At 38.8% G+C, this 27,197-nt stretch overlaps 1 protein-coding gene across 4 annotated transcripts in view; it reads right to left on the reverse strand.

Annotated features, from left to right (window-relative positions):
• The window catches only part of DMXL2 (Dmx like 2), a 187,634-nt gene that overhangs the window by 63,314 nt on the left and 97,123 nt on the right, over positions 1-27,197 (reverse strand). For all 4 annotated transcript variants that reach the window (XR_004057317.1, XR_004057318.1, XM_030930656.1 and 1 more), the window contains exons 14-16: positions 18,155-18,244; positions 15,556-15,673; positions 1,791-1,910 (exon numbers count right to left, since the gene is read on the reverse strand). Coding sequence is in view for 2 of the 4 variants with exons in the window: in XM_030930656.1 (XP_030786516.1) it covers positions 1,791-1,910; positions 15,556-15,673; positions 18,155-18,244 (328 nt within the window). In the remaining 2 variants the exon portion in view is untranslated. The remainder of the gene's footprint in view (positions 1-1,790; positions 1,911-15,555; positions 15,674-18,154; positions 18,245-27,197) is intronic.

Below are 27,197 nucleotides of genomic sequence, written 5' to 3' on the forward strand. Positions count from 1 at the left end.
GCTTTAGTGAGACACACACCTCATAAACAGTGGGGACAAACAAAATCACACAGTTCCTGTCCTCCCACAAGGATCTGTTACTACCTCTGTAAATCTCTTGAGAGTCACTCCTATCTCTGTGCCAAATTCTAGAAATTACTATATTCTCTGCTGGGTGAATCTCTTCCTGATGAACTGGTTTTAGATCCCTTCTCTTGCATTTCTATCAAACAACATATAATGCAAAAAATTAACTCCAAAGGCTTTGAAAGAATTTTTAAATACCTGGTGCCTCAAGAAGATTAGGCTCAACTAGGTGAAGGTAAAGGTTCTGTCAAATAATTTGGCTTTTCTAATGCCAATTCATGGCCCAGTTAGAACTGCTACCTACAAAGTTATGTGATAATGTGTAATACACATGAACAAAAAAGTACAAATTATTCTTTCACTGTATTAAATGTTGTATAAGAAGTTGTATAAAATCAACTAATATAATTACAAGAAATAATAAAATATTACAACTCAAATATTTTGAGTTAACAGTTTAAAGCACATTCAATGTGATATGGCTATCCATGCAGTTCTTCATTTTAACAATTATCTCTCAAAAAGTAAAAGTTTGTTTTTAAAAAAAACTATGATCAATTTCTTTGCTTCATACTACAGATTTCCCAATTTGTTTAGAGATTAATCTAAATGTGTACAGCAAAAGAATGGCTGAAATAATTTTTTAATCACAAATGCGTTTCTTTTTTTTTTTTTTTTTTTTTTTGAGACAGGGTCTCACTTTGTCATCTAGGCTGGAGTGCAGTGGTGCAGTCTCAGCTTATTGCAGCCTCTGCCTCAAGGGCTCAAGCAATCCGCCCATCTCAGCCTCCCAAGTATAGGCACACGCCACCACACTTGACTAATTTTTTATTTTTTTGTGGAGATGAAGTCTCATTATATTGCCCAGGCTGATCTTGAATTCCTGGGCTCAAGCGATCATCCTGCCTTAGCCTCCCAAAGTGCTGGGATTATAGGCATAAGCCACCATGCCCAACCTGTATTTCTTAATGTTCTACAAAAACAGTTCTGCTTATAAGCCTCAGGCACTCAATCATATTTTATCAAACAGCAATTCTGCTTTTTTTTTTTTTTTTTTGAGACGGAATCTTGCTCTGCTCTGTCGCTCAGGCTGGAGTGCAGTGGCGCAATCTCAGCTCACTGCAACCTCCATCTTCCAGGTTCATGCCATCCTCCTGCTTCAGCCTCCTGAGTAAGCTGGGACTACAGGTGCCCGCCATCAAGCCTGGCTAATTTTTTGTATTTTTAGTAGAGATGGGGTTTCACCATGTTAGCCAGGATGGTCTTGATCTCCTGACCTGATGATCTGCCCACCTCAGTCTCCCAAAGTGCTGGGATTACAGGCATGAGCCACCGTGCCTGGCCAATTCTGCTTCTTTTAATGATGATAAAGCTGATGATGTACAGTGTATTGGATGGGAATGTGTATTACCAAAAAAGTATAATATTAGTTCTATGGACATCTAGAACAGTCATAATGTGCACTCAATAATATTCACTGAAAAAAATAAACCAAGCTTTTCTTTTTTTTCAATATGTCTAATGTGCCCATAGGCTACTTTTTAGGATTAACCAGTTTCATTAATGATTTATGACCTTGTAATTAAAAGTTTAGAAGAGACATAATTCAGCAACTCAATTTACAGTTTACTGGAACTTCATTTTACAGAATTAACCAAAGTAAAGCATATTCTATAAAATGAATTTATTATGTATCATCTCTGTATGAAACTATAATTACTTACCTAAACATGCTTGTACAGATTTAAGATGAAGGTGCCACATATGCAGAATAGAGTTATTATTGCTGTCCTTCTCAATTACTACTAGAAAGAACTTTTCTGAAAATGGTGGTGGGCGGTATCCTATTATTCAAAGGAAAAGGATATTTAAATTAGTATGCTTTTATAGGGTTAAAAAAACACTTTTTAAAAGCTACCACCACCTCTTGATATGCACAGAAGTTGGGAAGAAAAGGCAAGAAATACCTTTAGGAGGAGTTTTATATAATTTTTGTGCCAAAAGTTAGATAGCTATCAAGGACTAATGAAGTTATGTCAAAAGTACACAAAAGCTAATATGAAAGGATACCCACTGGTCAAAGAGGGGACACTTTGAGCATCAAAGAATAAAACTGAATACAATTTGTTAAAACATATTTATCCTATTACAAACTAGGAGTTCACACAAATACCAAAAGAGGCTACATAAAAAAGAAAGGAAAGGAAAGGAAAGCAGCAGAAGAATGGAAGAGAGAAGGGAAGTAAGCGGGTTGCTGAGCATACAAAAGCTCAAGCCGGCCTCACAGGATGCTCCTGGAGTAACTGAGGCACTTACTCCTTATTTAGAGAACTGGCAATTAAAAGGAAATAATAAAATATTCAACCTTTCTTGTATGAAAACAGCATTAAAAAAAACTTAAGTTGTGGGAGAAGGAGTAGTGGTAGGGTAAAGAAGAAATTTTGTAGAAATTTCACGCATTTTTTAAAGAAAAGACATTACTTGTATATATAATTTTCCCTGTTGACAATTATAGTCTTCATAACTGAAAATGAGATCTATGCAGGATAATAAAAGCTTTCCTTAATAATGAAAACTCATAATGACAACTTATTGGCAATGAGCGCTGCTAGAGTTAAAATTCTGGCCTCTAACCATTTCCATTAAAAGAAACAGTTTGGCACTGCATGTTCTCACTCATAAGTGGGAGGTGAACAATGAGAACACACGGACACAGGGAGGGGAACATAACATATCGGGGCCTGTTGAGGAGTAGGGAGCTAGGGAGGGGAGAGCATTCGGAGAAACACCTAATGTAGATGACGGGTTGACGGGTGCAGCAAACCACCACAGCACGTGTATACCTATGTAACAAACCTGCATGCTCTGCACATGTAACCCAGAACTTAAAGTATAATAATAATTTTTTAAAAAGGAACAGTTTGGAAGGATGATTCCATTCTTGCAAAGGACAGCTACAAGATAAACCCAGGAAAATATTGTGCCTGAAAGAAAGTAAACTATTACGGCAAGATGGCCGAATAGGAACAGCTCCAGTCTCCAACTCCCAGTGCAAGCAACAGAGAAGACCGGTGATTTCTGCATTTTCAACTGAGGTACTGGGGTCATCTCACTAGGGAGCGCCGGACAATCGGTGCTGGTCAGCTGCTGCAGCCTGACCAGTGAGAGCTGAAGGAGGGCGAGGCATCGCCTCACCTAGGAAGCGCAAGGGGGAAGGGAATCCCTTTTCCTAGCCAGGGGAACTGAGACACACAACAGCTGGAAAATCAGGTAACTCCCACCCAATACCGCGCTTTAAGCAAACGGGCACACCAGAAGAATATATCCCTCACCTGGCCGGGAGGGTCCCACGCCCATGGAGCCTCCCTCATTGCTAACACAGCAGTCTGCGGCAATCTAACCACAAGGCAGCAGCGAGGCTGGGGGAGGGGCGCCCGCCATTGCTGAGGCTTAAGTAGGTAAACAAAGCCGCTGGGAAGCTCAAACTGGGTGGAGCTCACAGCAGCTCAAGGAAACCTACCTGTCTCTCTAGACTCCACCTCTGGGGACAGGGCACAGCTAAAAAAACAACAGGGGAAGCAGCAGAGGCCTGAGCAGACGCGAACGACTCTGTCTGACAGCTTTGAAGAGAGCAGAGGATCTCCCAACACGGAGGTTGAGATCTGAGAACGGACAGACTGCCTGCTCAAGTGGATCCCTGACCCCTGAGTAGCCGAACTAGGAGACATCCACCACTAGGGGCAGTCTGACACCCCACACCTCACAGGGTGGAGTACACCCCTGAGAGGAAGCTTCCAAAGCAAGAATTAGACAGGTACACTCGCTGTTCAGCAATATTCTATCTTTGGCAACCTCTGCTGCTGATACCCAGGCAAACAGGGTCTGGAGTGGACCTCAAGCAATCTCCAACAGACCTATAGCTGAGGGTCCTGACTGGCAGAAGGAAAACTATCAAACAGGAAGGACACCTATACCAAAACCCCATCAGTACGTCACCATCATCAAAGACCAGAGACAGATAAAACCACAAAGATGGGGAAAAAGCAGGGCAGAAAAGCTGGAAATTCAAAAAATAAGAGCGCATCTCCCCCTGCAAACGGAGCGCAGCCCATCGCCAGCAACGGATCGAAGCTGATCAGAGAATGACTTTGACGAGATGAGAGAAGTCTTCAGTCCATCAAACTTCTCAGAGCTAAAGGAGGAATTACGTACCCAGCGCAAAGAAACTAAAAATCTTGAAAAAAGAGTGGAAGAATTGACAGCTAGACTAATTAATGCAGAGAAGGTCATAAACGAAATGACAGAGATGAAAACCATGACACGAGAAATACGTGAGAAATGCACAAGCTTCAGTAACCGACTCGATCAACTGGAAGAAAGAGTATCAGCGATTGAGGATCAAATGAATGAAATGAAGCGAGAAGAGAAACCAAAAGAAAAAAGAAGAAAAAGAAATGAACAAAGCCTGCAAGAAGTATGGGATTATGTAAAAAGACCAAATCTACGTCTGATTGGGGTGCCTGAAAATGAGGGGGAAAATGGAACCAAGTTGGAAAACACTCTTCAGGATATCATCCAGGAGAACTTCTCCAACCTAGTAGGGCAGGCCAACATTCAAATTCAGGAAATACAGAGAACGCCACAAAGATACTCCTCCAGAAGAGCAACTCCAAGACACATAATTGCCAGATTCACCAAAGTTGAAATGAAGGAAAAAATCTTAAGGGCAGCCAGAGAGAAAGGTCGGGTTACCCACAAAGGGAAGCCCATCAGACTAACAGCAGATCTCTCGGCAGAAACTCTACAAGCCAGAAGAGAGTGGGGGCCAATATTCAACTTTCTTAAAGAAAAGAATTTTAAACCCAGAATTTCATATCCAGCCAAACTAAGTTTCATCAGTGAAGGAGAAATAAAATCCTTTACAGATAAGCAAATGCTTAGAGATTTTGTCACCACCAGGCCTGCCTTACAAGAGATCCTGAAAGAAGCCCTAAACATGGAAAGGAACAACCGGTACCAGCCATTGCAAAAACATGCCAAAATGTAAAGACCATCGAGGCTAGGAAGAAACTGCATCAACTAACGAGCAAAATAACCAGTTAATATCATAATGGCAGGATCAAGTTCACACATAACAATATTAACCTTAAATGTAAATGGACTAAATGCTCCAATTAAAAGACACAGACTGGCAAACTGGATAAAGAGTCAAGACCCATCAGTCTGCTGAGACCCATCTCACATGCAGAGACATACATAGGCTCAAAATAAAGGGATGGAGGAAGATCTACCAAGCAAATGGAGAACAAAAAAAAGCAGGGGTTGCAATCCTAGTCTCTGATAAAACAGACTTTAAACCATCAAAGATCAAAAGAGACAAAGAAGGCCATTACATAAATGTAAAGGGATCAATTCAACAGGAAGAGCTAACTATCCTAAATATATATGCACCCAATACAGGAGCACCCAGATTCATAAAGCAAGTCCTTAGAGACTTACAAAGAGACTTAGACTCCCATACAATAATAATGGGAGACTTCAACACTCCACTGTCAACATTAGACAGATCAACGAGACAGAAAGTTAACAAGGATATCCAGAAATTGAACTCATCTCTGCACCAAGCGGACCTAATGGACATCTATAGAACTCTCCACCCCAAATCAACAGAATATACATTCTTCTCAGCACCACATCGCACTTATTCCAAAATTGACCACATAATTGGAAGTAAAGCACTCCTCAGCAAATGTAAAAGAACAGAAATTATAACAAACTGTCTATCAGACCACAGTGCAATCAAACTAGAACTCAGGACTAAGAAACTCAATCAAAACCGCTCAACTACATGGAAACTGAACAATCTGCTCCTGAATGACTACTGGGTACATAACGAAATGAAAGCAGAAATAAAGATGTTCTTTGAAACCAATGAGAACAAAGATACAACATACCAGAATCTCTGGGACACATTTAAAGCAGTGTGTAGAGGGAAATTTATAGCACTAAATGCCCACAAGAGAAAGCTGGAAAGATCTAAAATTGACACTCTAACATCACAATTAAAAGAACTAGAGAGGCAAGAGCAAACACATTCAAAACCTAGCAGAAGGCAAGAACTAACTAAGTATCAGAGGCAGAACTGAGGAGATAGAGACACAAAACCCCTCCAAAAAATCAATGAATCCAGAGGTTGGTTTTTTTGAAAAGACAACAAAATTGACAGACCGCTAGCAAGACTAATAAAGAAGAAAAGAGAGACGAATCAAATAGACGCAATATAAAAATGATAAAGGGGATATCACAACGGACCCGACAGAAATACAAACTACCATCAGAGAAATACTATAAACAACTCTACGCAAATCAACTAGAAAATCTAGAAGACATGGATAATTTTCTGGACACTTACACTCTCCCAAGACTAAACCAGGAAGAAGTTGAATCCCTGAATAGACCAATAGCAGGCTCTGAAATTGAGGCAACAATTAATAGCCTACCCACCAAAAAAAGTCCAGGACCAGAGGATTCACAGCTGAATTCTACCAGAGGTACAAGGAGGAGCTGGTACCATTCCTTCTGAAACTATTCCAATCAATAGAAAAAGAGGGAATCCTCCCTAACTCTTTTTATGAGGCCAACATCATCCTGATACCAAAGCCTGGCAGAGACACAACAAAAAAAGAGAATTTTAGACCAATATCCCTGATGAACATTGATGCAAAAATCCTCAATAAAATACTGGCAAACCGGATTCAGCAGCACATCAAAAAGCTTATCCACCATGATCAAGTGGGCTTCATCCCTGGGATGCAAGGCTGGTTCAACATTCGCAAATCAATAAACGTAATCCAGCATATAAACAGAACCAAAGACAAGAACCACATGATTATCTCCATAGATGCAGAAAAGGCTTTTGACAAAATTCAACAGCCCTTCATGCTAAAAACGCTCAATAAATTCGGTATTGAGGGAACGTACCTCAAAATAATAAGAGCTATTTATGACAAACCCACAGCCAATATCATACTGAATGGGCAAAAACTGGAAAAATTCCCTTTGAAAACGGGCACAAGACAGGGATGCCCTCTCTCACCACTCCTATTCAACATAGTGTTGGAAGTTCTGGCTAGGGCAATCAGGCAAGAGAAAGAAATCAAGGGTATTCAGTTAGGAAAAGAAGAAGTCAAATTGTCCCTGTTTGCAGATGACATGATTGTATATTTAGAAAACCCCATCGTCTCAGCCCAAAAGCTCCTTAAGCTGATAAGCAACTTCAGCAAAGTCTCAGGATACAAAACCAATGTGGAAAAATCACAAGCATTCTTATACACCAGTAACAGACAAACAGAGAGCCAAATCATGAATGAACTTCCATTCACAATTGCTTCAAAGAGAATCAAATACCTAGGAATCCAACTTACAAGGGATGTAAAGGACCTCTTCAAGGAGAACTACAAACCACTGCTCAGTGAAATAAAAGAGGACACAAACAAATGGAAGAACATACCATGCTCATGGATAGGAATAATCAATATCATGAAAATGGCCATACTGCCCAAGGTTATTTATAGATTCAACGACATCCCCATCAAGCTACCAATGAGTTTCTTCACAGAATTGGAAAAAACTGCTTTAAAGTACATATGGAACCAAAAAAGAGCCCGCATTGCCAAGACAATCCTAAGTCAAAAGGACAAAGCTGGAGGCGTCACGCTACCTGACTTCAAACTATACTACAAGGCTACAGTAACCAAAACAGCATGGTACTGGTACCAAAACAGAGCTATAGACCAATGGAACAGAACAGAGTCCTCAGAAATAATACCACACATCTACAGCCATCTGATCTTTGACAAACCTGAGAGAAACAAGAAATGGGGAAAGGATTCCCTATTTAATAAATGGTGCTGGGAAAATTGGCTAGCCATAAGTAGAAAGCTGAAACTGGATCCTTTCCTTACTCCTTATACGAAGATTAATTCAAGATGGATTAGAGACTTAAATGTTAGACCTAATACCATAAAAACCCTAGAAGAAAATCTAGGTAGTACCATTCAGGACATAGGCATGGGCAAGGACTTCATGTCTAAAACACCAAAAGCAATGGCAGCAAAAGCCAAAATTGACAAATGGGATCTAATTAAACTAAAGAGCTTCTGCACAGCAAAAGAAACTACCATCAGAGTGAACAGGCAACCTACAGAATGGGAGAAAATTTTTGCAACCTACTCATCTGACAAAGGGCTAATATCCAGAATCTACAAAGAACTCAAACAAATATACAAGAAAAAAACAAACAACCCCATCAAAAAGTGGGCAAAGGATATGAACAGACATTTCTCAAAAGAAGACATTCATACAGCCAACAGACACATGAAAAAATGCTCATCATCACTGGCCATCAGAGAAATGCAAATCAAAACCACAATGAGATACCATCTCACACCAGTTAGAATGGCAATCATTAAAAAATCAGGAAACAACAGGTGTTGGAGAGGATGTGGAGAAATAGGAACACTTTTACACTGTTGGTGGGATTGTAAACTAGTTCAACCATTATGGAAAACAGTATGGCGATTCCTCAAGGATCTAGAACTTGATGTACCATATGACCCAGCCATCCCACTACTGGGTATATACCCAAAGGATTATAAATTATTCTACTACAAAGACACATGCACGCATATGTTTATTGCAGCATTATTCACAATAGCAAAGACTTGGAATCAACCCAAATGTCCATCTGTGACAGACTGGATTAAGAAAATGTGGCACATATACACCATGGAATACTATGCAGCCATAAAAAAGGATGAGTTTGCATCCTTTGTAGGGACATGGATGCAGCTGGAAACCATCATTCTTAGCAAACTATCACAAGAAGAGAAAACCAAACACCGCATGTTCTCACTCATAGGTGGGAACTGAACAATGAGATCACTTGGATTCGGGAAGGGGAACATCACACACTGGGGCCTATCATGGGGAGGGGGGAGGGGGGAGGGATTGCATCGGGGAGTTATACATGATATAAATGATGAATTGATGGGTGCTGACGAGTTGATGGGTGCAGCACACCAACATGGCACAAATATACATATGTAACAAACCTGCACGTTATGCACATGTTCCCTAGAACTTAAAGTATAATAAAAATAAATTAAAAAAAAAAAAGTAAACTATTACCATAATGAACTTATGTCAAAAGGACTCAGGACCTACTTCAAATGGTATTTACTAGCCTAATATAGGACTATGTAGGCATTTAAAAAATGATTGCAACTGATTGAAATATCCTACGTACATAAAAATTCGTTGAGTTATATGAGAACTTCTCGTATGTATATTATTGTTCATTAAAGAGTTTTCTTAAAATGAGTTCATATTGACACTTAAAAGACAAAGAAATCCAAACAACAACAACAACAAATTCAACAGTAGTAGCTGGAGACAACCAGCGCACAGACTCCTCATTTTGAAACTGTTAATTAAATGGAAAGAATTAAGCACTTAAACCCTTTCCAAAAAGAACTGTTTTTCAAAGTAATCCAATAGCCCCAGTAGATAAAGAAATGCTTTTCTTTACAGACCTTTTCTAGCTGATAAATAAATGAGAACTGATAAAATTGGAATATCATAATTTTTCAATCCTTAATGAACTAGTATAAGATCAATAATATTCATAGGAAGAAGCCATGAGATAAAGACTGTTGTCAAACTATAATGACACCACCAATTGAATCTTCTGACTCTTAATATGACTAAAAGTGAGATATCTGAATACTATTTTTTTCTAGTATGATACATATGAAGTACTGCATCACCTAGAATGTTGAACCCAGATCTAATCAAGTCTATAGAGCTAACTTGCACTTTACAGGTAATACAGTAGACAAGAAAAAGTTGAAACAACATCACAAGTAAGTAGTCAGAGAAACTCCTTAAAAAAAAAAAAAAACTTGCCCTAAAACTAAAGGAGACAGAGACACAAAAAAACCCTTCGAAAAATCAATTAATCCAGGAGCTGGTTTTTTGAAAAGATTAACAAACTATATAGACCACTAGCCAAACTAATAAAGAAAAAAAAAAAAGAGAAGAATAAAACAGACACAATAAAAAATGATAAAGGGGATATCACCACTGATCCCACAGAAACACAAACTACCATCAGAGAATACTATAAACATCTCTACACAAACAAACGAGAAAATCTAGAAGAAATGGGTAAATTCCTAGACATATAAACCCTCCCAAGACTAGACCAGGAAGAAGTGAAATCCCCAAATAGACCAATAACAAGTTCTGAAAGGCAGTAATTAATAGCCTATCAACCAAGAAAAGCCGAGGACCAGACAGATTCACAGCCGAATTCTACCAGATGTACAAAGATGAGCTGGTACCATTCCTTCTGAAACTATTCCAATCAATAGAAAAAGAGGGAATCCTCCCTAACTCATTTTATATGGCCAGCATCATCCTGATAACAAAACCTGGCAGAGACACAACAAAAAAAGAAAATTTCAGGCCAATATCCCTGATGAACATGGATGCAAAAATCCTCAATAAAATACTGGCAAACCAAATCCAGCAGCACATCAAAAAGCTTATCCACCACGATCAAGTTGGCTTCATCCCTGGGATGCAAGGCTGGTTCAACATACACAAATCAATAAATGTAATCCATCATGTAAACAGAACCAATAACAAAAACCACATGATTATCTCAACAGATACACAAATGGCCTTTGATAAAACTCAACAGCCCCTCATGCTGAAACCTCTCAATAAACTAGGTATTAATGAAACTTATCTCAAAATAATAAGAGCTATTTATGACAAACCCACAGCCAATATCATACTGAATAGGCAAAAGCTGGAAGTATTCCCTTTGAAAACCAGCACAAGACCAGGACCAGGATGCCCTATCTCACCACTCCTATTCAATATGGTATTGAAAGTTCTGGCCAGGGCAATCAGGTAAGAGAAAGCAATAAAGGGTATTCAAATAGGAAGAGAAGAAGTCAAATTGTCTCTGTTTGCAGATGACATGATTGTATATTTAGAAAACCCAAATGTCTCAGCCCAAAATCTCCTTAAGCTGAGAAGCAACTTCAGCAGTCTCAGGATACAAAATCAATGTGCAACAATCACAAGCATTCCTACACACCAATAACAGATAAACAGCCAAATCATGAGTGAACTCCCATTCACAATTGCTACAATGAGAATAAAATACCTAGGAATCCAACTTACAAGGGATGTGAAGGACCTCTTCAAGGAGAACTACAAACCACTGCTCAAGGAAATGAGAGGACATAAACAAACGGAAAAACATTCTAGGCTCACGGATAAGAAAAATCAGTATCGTGAAAATGGCCACACTGCCCAAAGTAATTTATAGATTCAATGTTATCCCCATCAAGTTACCACTGACTTTCCTCACAGAATTAGAAAAAAAAAAAACACTTTAAATTTCATATGGAACCAACAAAGAGGTCACATAGCCAAGACAATCCTAAGCAAAAAGAACAAAGCTGGAGGCATTATGCTACCTGACTTCAAACTATACTGCAAGGCTACAGTAACCAAAACAGCATGCTACTGGTACCAAAACAGATGTATAGACCAATGGAACAGAATAGAGGCCTCAGAAATAACACCACACATCTACCACCATCTGATCTTTGACAAACCTGACAAAAACAAGCAATGGGGAAAGGATTCCCTATTTAATAAATGGTGTTGGGAAAACTGACTTGCCATATGCAGAAAACTGAAACTGGACCCCTTCCTTACACCTTATACAAAAATTAACTCAAGATGGATTGAAGACTTAAACATCAGACCTAAAACCATAGAAACCCTAGAAGAAAACCTAGGCAATATCATTTAGGACATAGGCACGGACAAAGACTTCATGACTACAACACCAAAAGCAATGGCAACAAAAAACTAAAGAGCTTCTGCACAGCAAAAGAAACTATCATCAGAGTAAACAGGCAACCTACAGAATGGGAGAAAATTTTTGCAATCTATCCACCTGACAAAGGGCTAATATCCAGAATCTATAAGGAACTTAAACAAATTTACAAGAAAAAAACAACCCCATCAAAAAGTGGGCAAAGGATATGAACAGACACTTCTCAAAAGAGGACATTTATGCGGCCAACAAACATATGAAAAAATGCTCATCATCACTGGTCATTAAAGAAATGCAAATCAAAACCACAGAGACACCATCTCACGTCAGTTAGGATGGCAATCACTAAAAAGTCAGGAAACAACAGATGCTGGAGAGGATGTGGAGAAATAGGAACGCTTTTACATTGTTGGTGGGAGTATAAATTAGTTCAACCATTGTGGAAGACAGTGTGGCAATCCCTCAAGGATCTAGAACCAGAAATACCATTTGACCCAGCCATCCCATTAGTGGGTATATACCCAAAGGATTATAAATCATTCTACTATAAAGACACATGCACATGTATGTTTATTGCGGCACTGTTCACAATAGCAAAGACTTAGACCCAACCCAAATGACCATCAATGATAGACTGGATAAAGAAAATGTGGGCCGGGCGCGGTGGCTCAAGCCTGTAATCCCAGCACTTTGGGAGGCCGAGACGGGCGGATCATGAGGTCAGCAGATCGAGACCATCCTGGCTAACACAGTGAAACCCCGTCTCTACTAAAAAATACAAAAAACTAGCCGGCTGAGGTGGCGGGCGCCTGTAGTCCCAGCTACTCGGGAGGCTGAGGCAGGAGAATGGTGTGAACCCGGGAGGCAGAGCTTGCAGTGAGCTGAGATCCGGCCACTGCACTCCAGCCTGGGCGACAGAGCGAGACTCCGTCTCAAAAAAAAAAAAAGAAAATGTGGCACATATACACCATGGAACACTATGCAGCCATAAAAAAGGATGAGTTCATGTCCTTTGAAGGGATATGGATGAAGCTGGAAACCATCATTCTCAGCAAAGTAACACAGGAACAGAAAACCAAACACTGCATGTTCTCACTCATAAGTGGGAGTTGAACAATGAGAACATATGGACACAGGGAAGGGAACATCACACACCGGGGCCTGTCGGCGGGGTGGGGGGCCTAGGGAAGGGATAGCATTAGGAGAAATACCTAATGTAGATGATGGGTTGATGGGTGCAGCAAACCACCACAGCACGTGTTTACCTATATAACAAACCTGCACGTTCTGCATATGTATCCCAGAACTTAAAGCATAATAAAAAAATAATTTAAAAAAAAAAACTTGCTCTAAAACAAGTCAGTGGCATAATGCGGGTGTATATAAGGTATCACTTTAGATTAAAATACTCTTCTTAATAGACAGTGAAAACACAATATGTAAACCTTGTTTGGATATAGATTCAAACAAAAACACATAAACAAAAACCTCAACTTTTTGACAATTCAATGAAAAATGGGAGTAGTTATTGCATGATTCTGAGGAATTTTATTATTTTATCAATTTGATAATAGCAAATATGTAAGGGAGTTATTTTTAGAAATGCATATGGAAGTGAAACAACACTGCAGGTGGATTTACTTCAAAATATTTCAGGGGGGCCAGGCACGGTGGCTCACACCTGTAATCCCAGCACTTTGGGAGCCAAGGCGGGCTGATCACTTGAGGTCAGGAGTTCAAGACCAACCTGGCCAACAGGGTAAAACTCCGACTCTAGTAATAATACAAAAAAATTAGCCAGGTGTGGTGGCACATGCCTGTAATCCCAGCAACTTGGGAGGCTGAGGCAGGAGAATTGCTTGAACCTGGGAGGTGGAGGTTACAGTAAGCTGAGATGATACCACTGCACTCCAGCCTGGGCAACAGAGCAAGACTCTGTCTCAGGGAAAAAAAAAAATTTCAGGGGGGAAAAGGAAAGAAAAATTGTGTAAACAAAACAAGTGTGATAAAATCTTTAACTTACATTATAGAATATGGAGGTTCACTTAATTATGAACTCTAATTTTGTCTATTTTTGGCATTTTAAAAGTAATAAACTTTTAATTAAAACTTAGAAAGTACAAAATAAAGCAGAGGCAGAGAAGAAGAGAGACCTATACAAGTCCTTTAAGAACACAGCTATAAAATCAGGAAGAAAGAGAAACTTCACACAAAAACTAAAGGAAAATCAAGAAAGCACTGAGGAAATCTTTTGGCCTGACTTAGCAGTGGCACAACAAATATCAAAAGCGAGAAATAAAGAAAATTTTTAATGTAAGTCAATTAAAATATTATAAAGAAAAGTACCAACTTTATAAAAGCATTGAATTCTCGTAAGTTGGCATATCTTTCCTGTTAGAAATAACGTGATAAATAGCAGCTACATTTGTTGGAAACCATATTAAAAAGATTAACCCAGGCAAAGGTAAGATACTACAGAAAAGTAAATTTTAAATCTGTAAAGAAGTACTGCTGTTATAATGATAGTGAAATAAAAGTGAACATAATTGAATAACATAAATAGGAGAAGTTTTGTGTATAAAGAAAGATATATGAAAGAAAAACAAGTTACTAGTCTGGCGAGTGAAAACATGTTTGAGCTAAGCTTCTTAGAATACAAGACCTCAATCTGATTTTCCACTAAAGCAAAGGAAATTATCTGCACAAATTACATAGAAACAGTTTCCTTAGATGCTATACATAATTTTGTGATGAAAACTATACTAAGAAAATTAAATATGTCCATCTGGATATTCACAATTTGTAACCAAATGAAATTAATTATCTGAAAACCCTTTGTAAACTAAATATTCACCACAGACACTTAATTCTTAAAGACATGGCTTTTCAAATAGAACATGTTGGTTTTATAATTATGAAGTTTTATATATATATATATACAATTTTATTTGCCAATTAAAAAAACTTAAATACAGTTTAACGTCTGAAGGTAACATTTTAAGCTAAGTTATAAAGCTTAAACTAAACATCATATTGTTTGTTTTTGAAAGGGTTAAACTACTTACTTTCACAAAAAGGAAAAAATACCACACTTCAAAGGGGAAAACTTTGAGATGGTACCTTGCATTCACTATTTCCATGAGGTTTCTACTGTCCCACACAACATGATACCTTATATCTTATATTCATCATTGGTCTGAAGCAATTTACTGATAATTTTTTAAAACCTATAATAAAATTAACTGTTTTCCTTGAGATACCAAATGGAACTACCAATCAAAATAATTTATTTATAGAGTTGAATAAACTTACTTTTTAAAACAAATTAAGGTTCATAGACACCATTTCTTGGCAAAAGTCTGTATCACCGATGAACTGTCTTGCAAAATGTAATGTTCACCCACATGCCCTCTTCATCTACAAGCAAGCAATTTTGACAGAACTAACTGGTGTATCTGTCAAAAATTATGAGAGTGGTAACTTTTGAAGATCCATACTCAATGAAAGCTTAGAGATCTTCTTGTTAACATGAAGGTAAACAAATGCAGACTATTTTTTTAAAGTACCTTGTGATGGCTGAAAAAATATTTCTGTTTCCTTTTTCTCCATATCTTCTTTATGTGGTTTATATCCTATAATAAAGTCTTCTTGAAACACATGAAGCAACTGTGTATTTGAGCCACACTACAAATATGAAAAAAAATGAAGAGGTTTTATCTTTGAAATTCCCTGTCTCCCATCTCCCATCCATCACCTCCCCAATGCTAATGCAGAAGAAATATATCTAACAATTTCTATTCTTTACCTACTACTAATTAGAAAGAAAAAAAGCAACAGAAAAAAATCATTAAAAACTACTTTCAAAGATGTCACAGCCAACAGCAGAATAGAAGAACTCTAGTAGAAACAAATCAACAGGTTTGCTTCTCAAAAAAACAAAAACAAAAAAGAAGCTACAAAAACCCAAATTTAAAGAGCAGTTAAGCAACCTTCACCACTTTGAGCCTGAAAGCATCAGATTCACAACTGACGGGGGAGGGCTGCACTAACTGTGTAAGACACACTAGACTACTACACAACTTCTAGTTTTTTCAATTCCACCGGAGAACCAAAAAACAAAACAAAACCCAGAGAGCTCCTCAAAGTACCCCAATAGCTCTGTCTAGTGGGAATTACCAGGGATCCTGTAACAGCCAGCAGGATGATACATGTCTAGAGAACTAAACTCACACATAACTAACTAGAACCCCTCAAAGGATGGATGAAACATCACTGTCAACTGCTATGCTCCATGACCATGTTTTAAGACTGTCACGAATGGCTACTTAGAACCTTAACGTGAACCGAAGTTCAAGGAAAGGCTACATCCAAAAGAAAGCTTATTTTGGAAGTGTATTAAGACAATCAGATGGCTCCCCCAGAGATTTCAAGAGAGGGAAGTAGCTATGATTATCTTGGCATTTGATGAGGAGTCAATAATCTTATAAAGGAAACCCTGCTTCTTTACATAATAGAAAGAAATAAAAGGATTATAATATTTGGTTGGGTCACACAATTTTATGAAAGTTATAGGGTATTTTGTGTTTCTATAGGTAAAAACATTAAAAATCTCTTCATATTCATTGTCTAGGAGGTCACCTCCCCAAGGGACAAAGAATAAATGAAAGTAAAGAGAAGGGTGATACCTTTATGGATATAGAAATCATACAACACACTGGGAACAAAGCTAGAAAGAATTTTAAACTTTGTCATTCATTATTGCTTACAGTTTACCAGGCCTTCTGTTAAAAATAGCCACAAGGAGCAGGGAAGAAAATGTTGAGCAAATATGAAGTAAAAAGACTGCTTTGTGAGAGTCTTTGCAAAGGTAATCAGTGCAAAGGAGGCTAAAGCAGGGGATGAATTTAACATCCAATCCATTAAAAATTAACTTATCTATAGGAAGGAAGCCAACCCACGCTTCTACATCCCTATGGAGTAGAAAAAAGAAATCACAGGCTGAATCTGAAGAAAGGTGGGGCACTGGGGATTAAAAAGCATTTCCCAGGAGGTATTAGCAATATGGGTCTGGCAGCCCCAGTTCTGGTATCAAGAGATGATGTATTTTATCTATATTAGCAGAAATGACTACATTTTCCCCAACAGAAAGTGCAAAACACCAAAGAAAATTTATGATATAATTCTATACTTGCTTTTAACTACAGTTGGCTCTTTCTTCATTTCCTTGTTTAAAACTATTGGTAGCTTCCTTACCAAACTAAACCTTTTCACATTTGGAATGAATGTTAGTTCTATCCCTTAATACATAAACATAGTCCTAAAGAAACAAATATCCTGAGGGCTAAAATGGGTTTTACATCTCCCTGTAGGGAGAAGGGTTCTCCTTATTTTCTAGGTAGTAGCTAGGGAGGAATACTGAATTCACAAAGGACCTGTGATTAAAAAGTTTATGTTCACTTTGATCTGACTTTTATCTGCATTTTAAAGGACTTCATAAAAGTACTCAACATGGGGCCTAACAAGGCAAACACTCTGAAGCTGAGGTTACCCTCTACTGAGTTGAAAAGAGTAATAATATAAAACGAGAAACCACAACCCGATCCTCTATGCAGCTGCACTGTATTTTCTCTCAGCATTTCAAGATCAGGGTCATGGTTTCTCTAACTGAATCAAATTTCCTTTGCTACAAATACAATTCAACTGGAGAAGAATAATTCCTTTTTAAAAAAATTTTATTTAAATAGCTTTTGGAGTACAAGTGGTTTTTTTGTTACATGGATAAACTATATAGTAGTGAATTCTGAGATTTTAGTGTACCCATCACTCACGTAGTGTACACTGTACCTAACATGTGGTTTTTTAAATCCCTAGTTCCATTTCCACCCTCCCGCTTCTGAGTCTCTAAAGTCCATTATATCGCTCTGTATGCCTTTGCATACTCATAGCTTAGCTCCCACTTTGTAAGTGAGAATATATGGTTCTTGGTTTCCCAAGGAGAAAAATAATCCCTAAATCATTAGTAGATTTTCACTATGGGAATCAACTGAAGTTGTCTGCATTTAATAACAAACAAGAAAATTATTCTGAGAATGACATATATCATATACACATAAAACATCATGGGATAAAGTATATAATATCACCAATTCACAAGCATGTTTTTACTTGGTTGGTTATTGCATCGAGTTCAATAATGCAGCCAGGTCGAGCTGTAGACTGTTGGCTCACAATATTAAACACTTCTCCAATAAGTTTCTGTAAATAAAAAACACAAAATGTTAATGGCCAACAACTTATAATCTACTGTCAATATGATACAGTATCTTGGACATTTAAGGCTCCCTCTAAATAGTCACTGATTGACAATGGAATGTGATAAATTCAAAGAAATATTTCAACTTTCTATACTCATTCTCATGTTAACTCTAAAGTTAAGCGGAGAGAAAACTCTATAGTGTTTACAAAAATAACATATAACTTCAAGGCATCATATCTTCTTCATTTCTGCAACCTTAAAGCCCAAGACAGACATGACTAAAGATCTGGCCCAATGCCTGAGTGGTGTGCAGACGTGCAATGACATTTAAAAGTACAACCCTGCCAGACTGAAGGTAAGGGCAATGGTTGAGAAGAAGTGGGACTGTGTCTTGGGATAAAGATGTAGGAACTAACACATGAAGCCTAACTTTGGAACCCCAAAGCCCCAAAACTTTCTGCTAAAAAGAACAGTCCTCCTCACCTATGTTCCAACCAACTTTCTCTTGCATAAAAACCTTTCAGTAATTTCATCTGAAACGGCTTGCCTCAGAAAGAAATGCCCATTCTCCTCAGCACCCACCTTTACTACTTTTCACTACCTCAAAAAGGCCAATAAGAGGGGTTAGAGGCTAGCTTCACCTAGATATAAGTACAAGATAGGGGAGAAAACAGCATATATACTGGAGTTGTAGAAACTTTATTTGTATCAGTAGGATTCCAGAGAGCATCTAAGAAAATGGATTCTAGGGTTATTAGATCAAAAGAAAAAAAATATGTAGTTAGGTAGGGCTGAATTTATTGATATGGGTATGTTCACCCAAGATTCATGATTTAAAGTGTTAGCTCAGACATTTAGAAATGGTGTTAACAGGGCCAGGCGCGGTGGCTCACACCTGTAATCCCAGCACTTTGAGAGGCTGAGGCAGGTGGATCACCTGAGGTCAGCAGTTAGAGACCAGCCTGGCCAACATGGTGAAACCCCTCTCTATTAAAAATATAAAAATTTGTGGGGAGTGATGGAGGGCACCTATAATCCCAGCTATTCAGGAGGCTGAGGCAGGAGAATCACCTGAACCTGGGAGGCGGACGTTGCAGTGAGCCGAGATTGCGCCACTGCACTCTAGCCTGGGCAACAGGGTGAGACTCCATCAAAAAAAAGAAAAAAGAAAAGAAAAAGAAATGGTGTTAACAGTCTGCTGGGTTTGTTCACTGAAATCTGGACTCAACTGTGGCCTATAGTTGGTGAGGTGAAAACAGTGAAATTTTTGTAGCACACAACAAAGCTTTGCTACTCAAAGTGTAGTCAATGGACCAGCAGTGACAGGAAGATTTTTATGAATGTATACTTACTTCCTGAAACTAAGACATCTGTGTTTTAACGAGACTTACATAGGATTCATGTGTATACTAAAGTTTAAGTAGTACTGCTGTAGATCACTTGTTCTCAATCTTGGCTGCACACTGAATCACCTGGAGAGCTTTAACAATCAATGATGCTTAGGTCCCATCTACAGATTGAGGTGCTGCCAAATGTGCAGCCAAGGTTGAGATCCCCTCACAGGAATAGATATGTATTCCAGCTAAGGATCTGCTTTCCCTGCCCACAACTCTCTGCCAGTACTATAATTAACAGACTTTCTGAACACTACACTACAGAATTCCAGAATTCTACAGAATCTCACTCAACATCACCCCCAACAAGGAACTCATTTTATAGTGGAAGACACTACTGGAAATTAGAATGAAGTGAAGCATTCACCCAGGGTGCAAAATTTAAAAGCGTGCTCAAAAATTCAATAATCAAGAAAAATAATATTTTAATGCAATACTTTTAAAATCAAAATGTAAACAATCCATAATGAGCAAAATATCAAACATTTACATACAGAACCCAGTAGTATCTTAATGAGCCATATTGATGCCATTAATGTGCATCAAAACTGCACATACGTGTTTTGATTTTTTTTTTTTAATGGTTAATATTTTTCTTTTTTTTGCTCTACTGGCCTCCAATTTCCAGGCTCAAGTGGTCCTTCTACCTCAGCCTCCCAAGTAACTAGGACTACAGATGCACACAACCATGCCTGACAAATTTTTTAATTTGTTTGTAGAGACAGGGTCTCACTATGTTGCTCAGGCTGGTCTCAAACTCTTGGCCTCAAGCAATCCTCCCACCTCAGCCTCCCAAAGCACTGGGATTACAGGCATACCACTGCGCCTGGCTGTAGTTAACATTTTCCCGGAACATTAAAGTAGCTGAAAAATACTAAAAATTGAAAAGTAGGTGCATTAAAACTCACGTATTACTTTAAGTTTAAATTTATTTATACCAGAAATTTGACTAATTATAGTTTCATTTTTTTGGCTTTAATGGAAACAAACACATTAATAATATTTTCAAAATCTCTTTCTTTGATTATCTGGTTTTGACAAAGTCTCTTTTTTTTTTTCAGATGGAGTTTCACTCTTGTTGCCCAGGCTGAAATGCAATGGCATGGTCTCGGCTCACTACAACCTCCGCCTCCCGAGTTCAAGTGATTCGCCTGGCTAATTTAGTATTTTTAGTAGAGACGGGGTTTCTCCATGTTGGTCAGGCTGGTCTCAAACTCCTGACCTCAGGTGATCCACCTGCCTTGGCCTCCCAAAGTGCTGGGATTACAGTTTTTGTTGTTGTTGTTGTTGTTGTTTTGAGACAGAGTCTTACTCTGTTGCCCAGGCTGGAGTGCAGTGGCGTGACCTCGGCTCACTGCAACCTCTGCCTCCTGGGTTCAAGCAATTCTCATGTCTCAGCCTCCCCAGTAGCTGGGACTACAGGTGCACGCCACCACACCTGGCTAATTTCTATATTTTTAGTAGAGACAGGGTTTCACCATGTTGGCCAGGCTGGTCGCTAACTCTTGACCTCAGGTGATCCACCCACCTCGGCCTCCCAAAGTGCTGGGATTACAGGCATGAGCCACCACACACAGCCCTGAATTACATTTTAAGGGCATCATTCTAACCCCTGTGTTGAGAACAGACTTTGAGAAAGCAGAGCAAAATCATAAAGGAAAGCAATACAAATTGTTTCACACTCTAACCTGTAACTTCCTATCCAGTCTCAGCTATTTCCAGCAGCCATTCACATTCTATGCTACGGCTGTAATAAACTACTTACAGCTTACTATGCATATTCTTATACCTCTGTGCATTTTTAGTTGCTGTTATCTCTACCTGAAATATCCTTTTCCTCCTTCACTTTCACATCTTACCCATTCAGTAAGTCTCATCTCAGATATCTCCACCAGAAATTCTTTCCTGACCACCACAATCTGGATTAAGAGTTGCTTCTAACTATAGGAAAAGCCATCTTATCTGACAGCATTGGACAGAGAGAGGATAAATCACTCAGCAAGGTCAGTTAACCCAGAGAATCATTTTTAAAATAATATGTATACTTTAAACATTTTGTTTTATTTTAAACATAAAACATATATAAATAACTGATATTTTGGTGTTGAGTAAGAGTATGGGCTTGCTAATGGGAATTACAGGTCTTTCTTGCTTATGCCACCCCTGTAAGGCCTTGGCTGTATTTTTCAGTTCTTTAAATGGAAGTAGGCTGGACACGGTAGCTCACACCTGTAATCCCAGCACTTTGGGAGGCCAAGCTGGGTGAATCACCTGAGGTCAAAAGTTCGAAACCAGCCTGGCCAACATGGTGAAAACCCCATATCTACTAAAAATACAAAAATTAGTCTGGCATGACAGTGCGCACCTGTAATCACAGCTATTTGGGAGGCTGAGGCAGGAGTATCGTTTGAACCTGGGAGGCAGAGGTTGCAGTGAGCCGAGACTGTGCCACTGCACTTCAGCCTGGACGACAGAGCAACATTTGGACTCAAAATAAATAAATAAATAAATACATACATACATACATACATAGGAGTAAAAACATAAAGACACCTACAAAGCACTTTGAGTGCAGTTTTTCTTAAACATTTTCCTCCTGAATCTTTTACAGTTGTTTTGACCATGCCTAATTAAAGAATGATTTTTAGCAAAATTGCTTCCAAAGCACTTGTTGTTTTTATAAAAACATTCACATTTTTATACTCACATTTCATCAATTTATGTAATAATTAAGTTACAGAATGACACTAATCTGTGCAACTTGACATATACAAGGTTGAAAATAAACACAGCTGGCTCTTGAGAGACAGTCAACGTAGTTGCAAGAGCTTGGTCTCTAGAGCTAGGTTGCCTGGGTTCGAATCCTGATTCTACCATTGCTAGCTGACTAAACTGGGACAATTAATTACGTTTCTCTATGCTTCAGTGTCCTTACCTCTAAAGTATGGACAGTAATATTACATTTTTCTTAAGGTTACCAGGAAGGTTAAGTGAGTTAATATATGTAAAGCATTTAGAAGAGAGCCTGACATACAATAATCACTAGATAAAAGTTTGCCAGCAGCAGCAGCAGCAGCAGCACTTTTTTTCATGTTAAGTAACTTTCACAGCTATTATTATTGTTAAGGTTATAAGTCAACTTGTGGAATCAACAAAGCCTGGTATACTATTCCCTATGAGCATCCATCCTATATTTTATAGAGGGAATGGACAGCATCAATGAATCCAATGAGTTGGCTTAAGTGAAGGCCAATTAAATGAATTTCACAACCTGAAATCTGCCTTTTCTTCTAATTTACCACTTATTACATACTATATGTACATATTTACATGACTCTATAGATACAAGATCCTTGAAAGTAGGGACTACTTCTATTCATTTTAACACTATTAGCACCTGGTACAATATGCATATTTATTCTTCCATGTACTATAGGTTATGCACAGTGAGTCCTCAATAAAAATTAAAGATTGAGTAAATAAATTACTGAGTGAAAACAAATTACACTTTAGATCATTCCTACTTTAAAAGCTTCTTTTTACTAATAGCAGCACACACTATACCATCCTATCTTTCAACACAACTTCTCCCTTATTTATTTGTAGAATATCTTAGTAAGTATTCACTAAATACCTGAATGAATGGATCTCACCAATCTAGCATCACTGGGTGAAGATAATCAAAAGCTTATTTTTTAGGCACCAAAACAACTGTATCTTTGATATTTTAAATGGAATTTTTTTTAAAAAAGCTTAATCCCTGTCTTCATAAACAGCTTGCTAAACATAAGTCTCTTCTTGATGACTGGCAGTCACATTTATGAACATTAACTATTACTAATGCCTTTAGAGATCTAATGACTTCAAGTACTGTCTTTGTAATAATAAATCCCAAACGTGCACTGATACCTAATGTGAAACATTAGGAATATCTCCAATTGCCTGTAAAACAGGTATCTAAACCAAACTTAGGGGCTGGGCACGGTGGTTCACGCCTGTAATCCCAGCACTTGGGAGGCCGAGGCAGCCGGATCACTTGAGGTCTGGAGTTCAAGACCAGCCTGGCCAATATGGTGGAACTTCATATCTACTAAAAATACAAAAATTAGCCAGGCATGGTGGCACACGCCTGTAGTCCCAGCTACTCAGGAGGCTGAGGCACAAGAATCGCTTGATCCCGGGAGGCGGAGGTTGCAGTGAGCCGAGATCATGCCACTGCACTCCAGCCCGGGAAACAGAGCAAGACTCTGTCTCGAAAAATAAACAAACAAATAAACCAAACTTAGGAAACTAAAACCAAGGTCATCTTACATTCAATGTGTCCAAAATTTAAGTCATTGTTAATACCTCAAAACTATCTTGCCATAGCTACTGGAACAACTGTCACAAACTAGAAACCTCAGAATCCTCTGTTTTCATGTCCATTTCAAGCAACTACTAAGCTCTGCTCCTCTCCTTTCCTAGACTATGAAATCCCACTTTCAATCAGGTTTGTTTTACCACAAACTTAGCTGACCTCAAGAGACTCCCTGCTATCTGCTATCTTCATGCTTCCGGTACCTACCAATTCTACTCTACCCTGCAAATTAATCACTGTATTTCCCTTCTTGTGCTCCCTAAATCTACCCCTCTACCTACAGAACAATATTTATAGCTTTCAAGTATCTGTTACAAAATTTTTAAAAAGCTAGCCTTTACTTGGCATCTACTAAAAATCTCATTTGAGGAATAGGAGAGCATGTGACAACTTGCTACATTTTGCCTCAGAATTAATAGAAGTAAGTAGGAGAACTGCTATTGTATTAAGAAAATCAAAACGATGAGCAGAAACAATGGAAATGTGACAGAAAGTAGTCACGTCATCTTAAGAGTTTAAGATTGAAAATAAGGGCAAGACTCTATAGTTGATATTTTAGAAAGGTTAAAAAATCCCAGAATGCCTTATAGTATGGGGGTCTCAAAGTCAAAATGGCTCAAGGAAGTCTGGAGGCTCAAGAGACTTTGAAAGTTCCCGACTATGCAACTACAAATATAACTGATGAGAAAAGAAAGTTGATCAGAGTAGTGGGTTAAATAGTATCCTCCCAAAATTCATGTCCACTCAGCATCTCGGAATGTAACCTTGGTTTGGAAGTAGGGTCTTGCAGACATAACTAGTTTAAGAAAAGGTCATACTGGATTACAGCAGGTGCAAAATCTAATGACTGGTGTCCTTACAAAAAAATGATACACAGAGACTCTCAGATGGAAGAAGGCCATGTGAAGACAGAGGCGGACCGCAGTGATGCAGCTACAAGCCAAAGAACACAAAGGACTGCCAGGAGCAATCTAGGAAGAGGCAAGGAAGGATCCTCCCCTTGAATATTAGAAAGAGCATGGCCTTGCCAACACCTTGAATTTGAACTAAACGTATATACACCAAAGAACAGTGCTGTAAACTATGTGAAGCAAAAACTTATAGAAGTAAAAGGAGAAACAGACAAATTCACAATTATAGTTGGAGACTGCAATACCTCGCTCTCAAGACTGGATAGAACGATTGGGGAGAAAATCAGTAAAGATACAGAAGAACACCATCAATCAACAACATCATCAATCAAAATAAGATTAACTAACATTTATAGAACACTCTACCCAACAACAAGAAAATACACATTCTTCTAAGTGCTAGTGAGTGGAACTTATACTAAAATAGACCACGTCCTGGGCCATGAAACAAACTTCAACAAACTAAAAAGGACTGAAATCATACAGTACATTTTTCTACCCTGACGGAATCAAACTGGAAATTATTAACAGGACACTTGGATGCTAAATCATACACTTCTAACTAATCGAGGGTCAAAGAGAAGTTCTCAAGGGAAATCAAAACATATCTTGAACTAAATGAAAATTAAAATGCTACATATAAAAATATTAAAGCAGTGCTGAGAGAAAAATTTGTAGGCACTAAATGTATACCTTAGAAAATTTTTTTAAAAATTAAAATCATTAAGCTAAGCTCCTGTCTCATAAATCTAGTAAAAAAAGAACCAAAAAAAAGAAAAGCCCAAAGCAAGCAGAAGGAAGGAAGCAATAAAGAGTAAAAATCAATGAAGATAAAAATGAAAACATTACAGAAACAAAGAGCTCAATTAAACAACAAGTTGATTCTTTCAAAATATCAAGAAAATTAACAAACCTAGAGAACTTCCTCAACTTAATAAAGAATATCTACAAACAACCCAACAGCTGGAGGCAGGAGAAGAGGAAGATGGCAGAATAGAAGGCTCCACCAATTGTCCCCCCAGCAAAAACACCAATTTAAACACTACATGAAAAAAAACACCTTCATAAGAACCAAAAACCAGGTAAGCACTCACAGTACCCAGTTTTAACTTCATTATCACTGAAAGAGGCACGGAAGAGGTAGGAAAAACACTCTTGAATCACCAACACCACCCTTCTCCCATACCCTGCAGCAGCAGCAGCAAGGTGCTGAGTTTCCGTGTCCTGGGGAAAGGAAGAGCAAGCAAGTGTGAGCACTGAAGTCAGTGCTGCCTTGTTATATAGCAGAAAGAGAAACCAGACCAAACTCAGCTGACACTCGCCCATGGAGGGAGCCCTACCCAGAGGGGAATCGCTGATCCCATTTGTCTGAGCTTGATTCCCCAAAAGCCTTGCCACCACAAGGCTCAGGTGCTCTGGGGACTTAAATAAACTTGAAAGGCAGTCTAGGCCACAAGGTCTGCAACTCCTAGATGAGTCCTAGTGCTGAACTGGGCCAAAGACAGTGGGCCTGGGAGGCATGCAACCTACTGAGACACCAGGCGGGATGGCTAAAAACGTGCCGGCATCATCCCTTCCCTAACCCCCAGGCTGTACAGCTCACGGCTTCAAAGAGACTCCTTCCTTCTGCTTGAGGAGAGGGGACAGAAGAGTGGGGAGGATTTTGTTTTGCCTCTTGGATACCAGCTCAGCCACAGCAGGATAAGGCACTAGTCAGAGTCATGAGGCTCCCTTTCCAGGCCCTATCTCCCACATGACATTTTTAGACACACCCTGGGCCAGAAAGGAACCCATTGCCATGAAGGGAAAGACCCCTGGCAGGATTCATCACCTGCTAAATGAAGACCCTTTGGGCCCTGAATAACCAGCAGCAATATCCAGGTACTCTGACGAGGGTCTTGCATGAGACTCTGAGACTGGCTGGCTTGAGGTGAGACTCAGCACATTCCCAGCTATGGTAGCTACAGGGCAAGACTCCTGCTTGAGAAAAGCAGGGGCAACGTGCTCGCTTCGACAGCACATATACTAAAATTGGAGAGAAGTAGAGGCAAAACTAAAGGGAACTTTGTCTTGCATCTTAGGTACCAGCTTGGCCACAAGGGAGTAGAGCACCAAGCAGGCTCTTGGAGTCCCCAATTCTAGGACTTGGCTCTTAGACAACATTTCTGGATCTTCTGTGGGCCAGAAGGGAGCCCAATGCCCTGAAATGGTGAGTCTCAGACCAGGCAGCATTTACCACAAGCTAACCAAAGAGCCCTTGGTCCTTAAGAAAACATTGGTAGTAGTCTGG

The sequence above is a fragment of the Rhinopithecus roxellana genome, chromosome 5 (assembly GCF_007565055.1).
Source record: "Rhinopithecus roxellana isolate Shanxi Qingling chromosome 5, ASM756505v1, whole genome shotgun sequence".
NCBI classification, from domain to species: Eukaryota; Metazoa; Chordata; class Mammalia; order Primates; family Cercopithecidae; genus Rhinopithecus; species Rhinopithecus roxellana.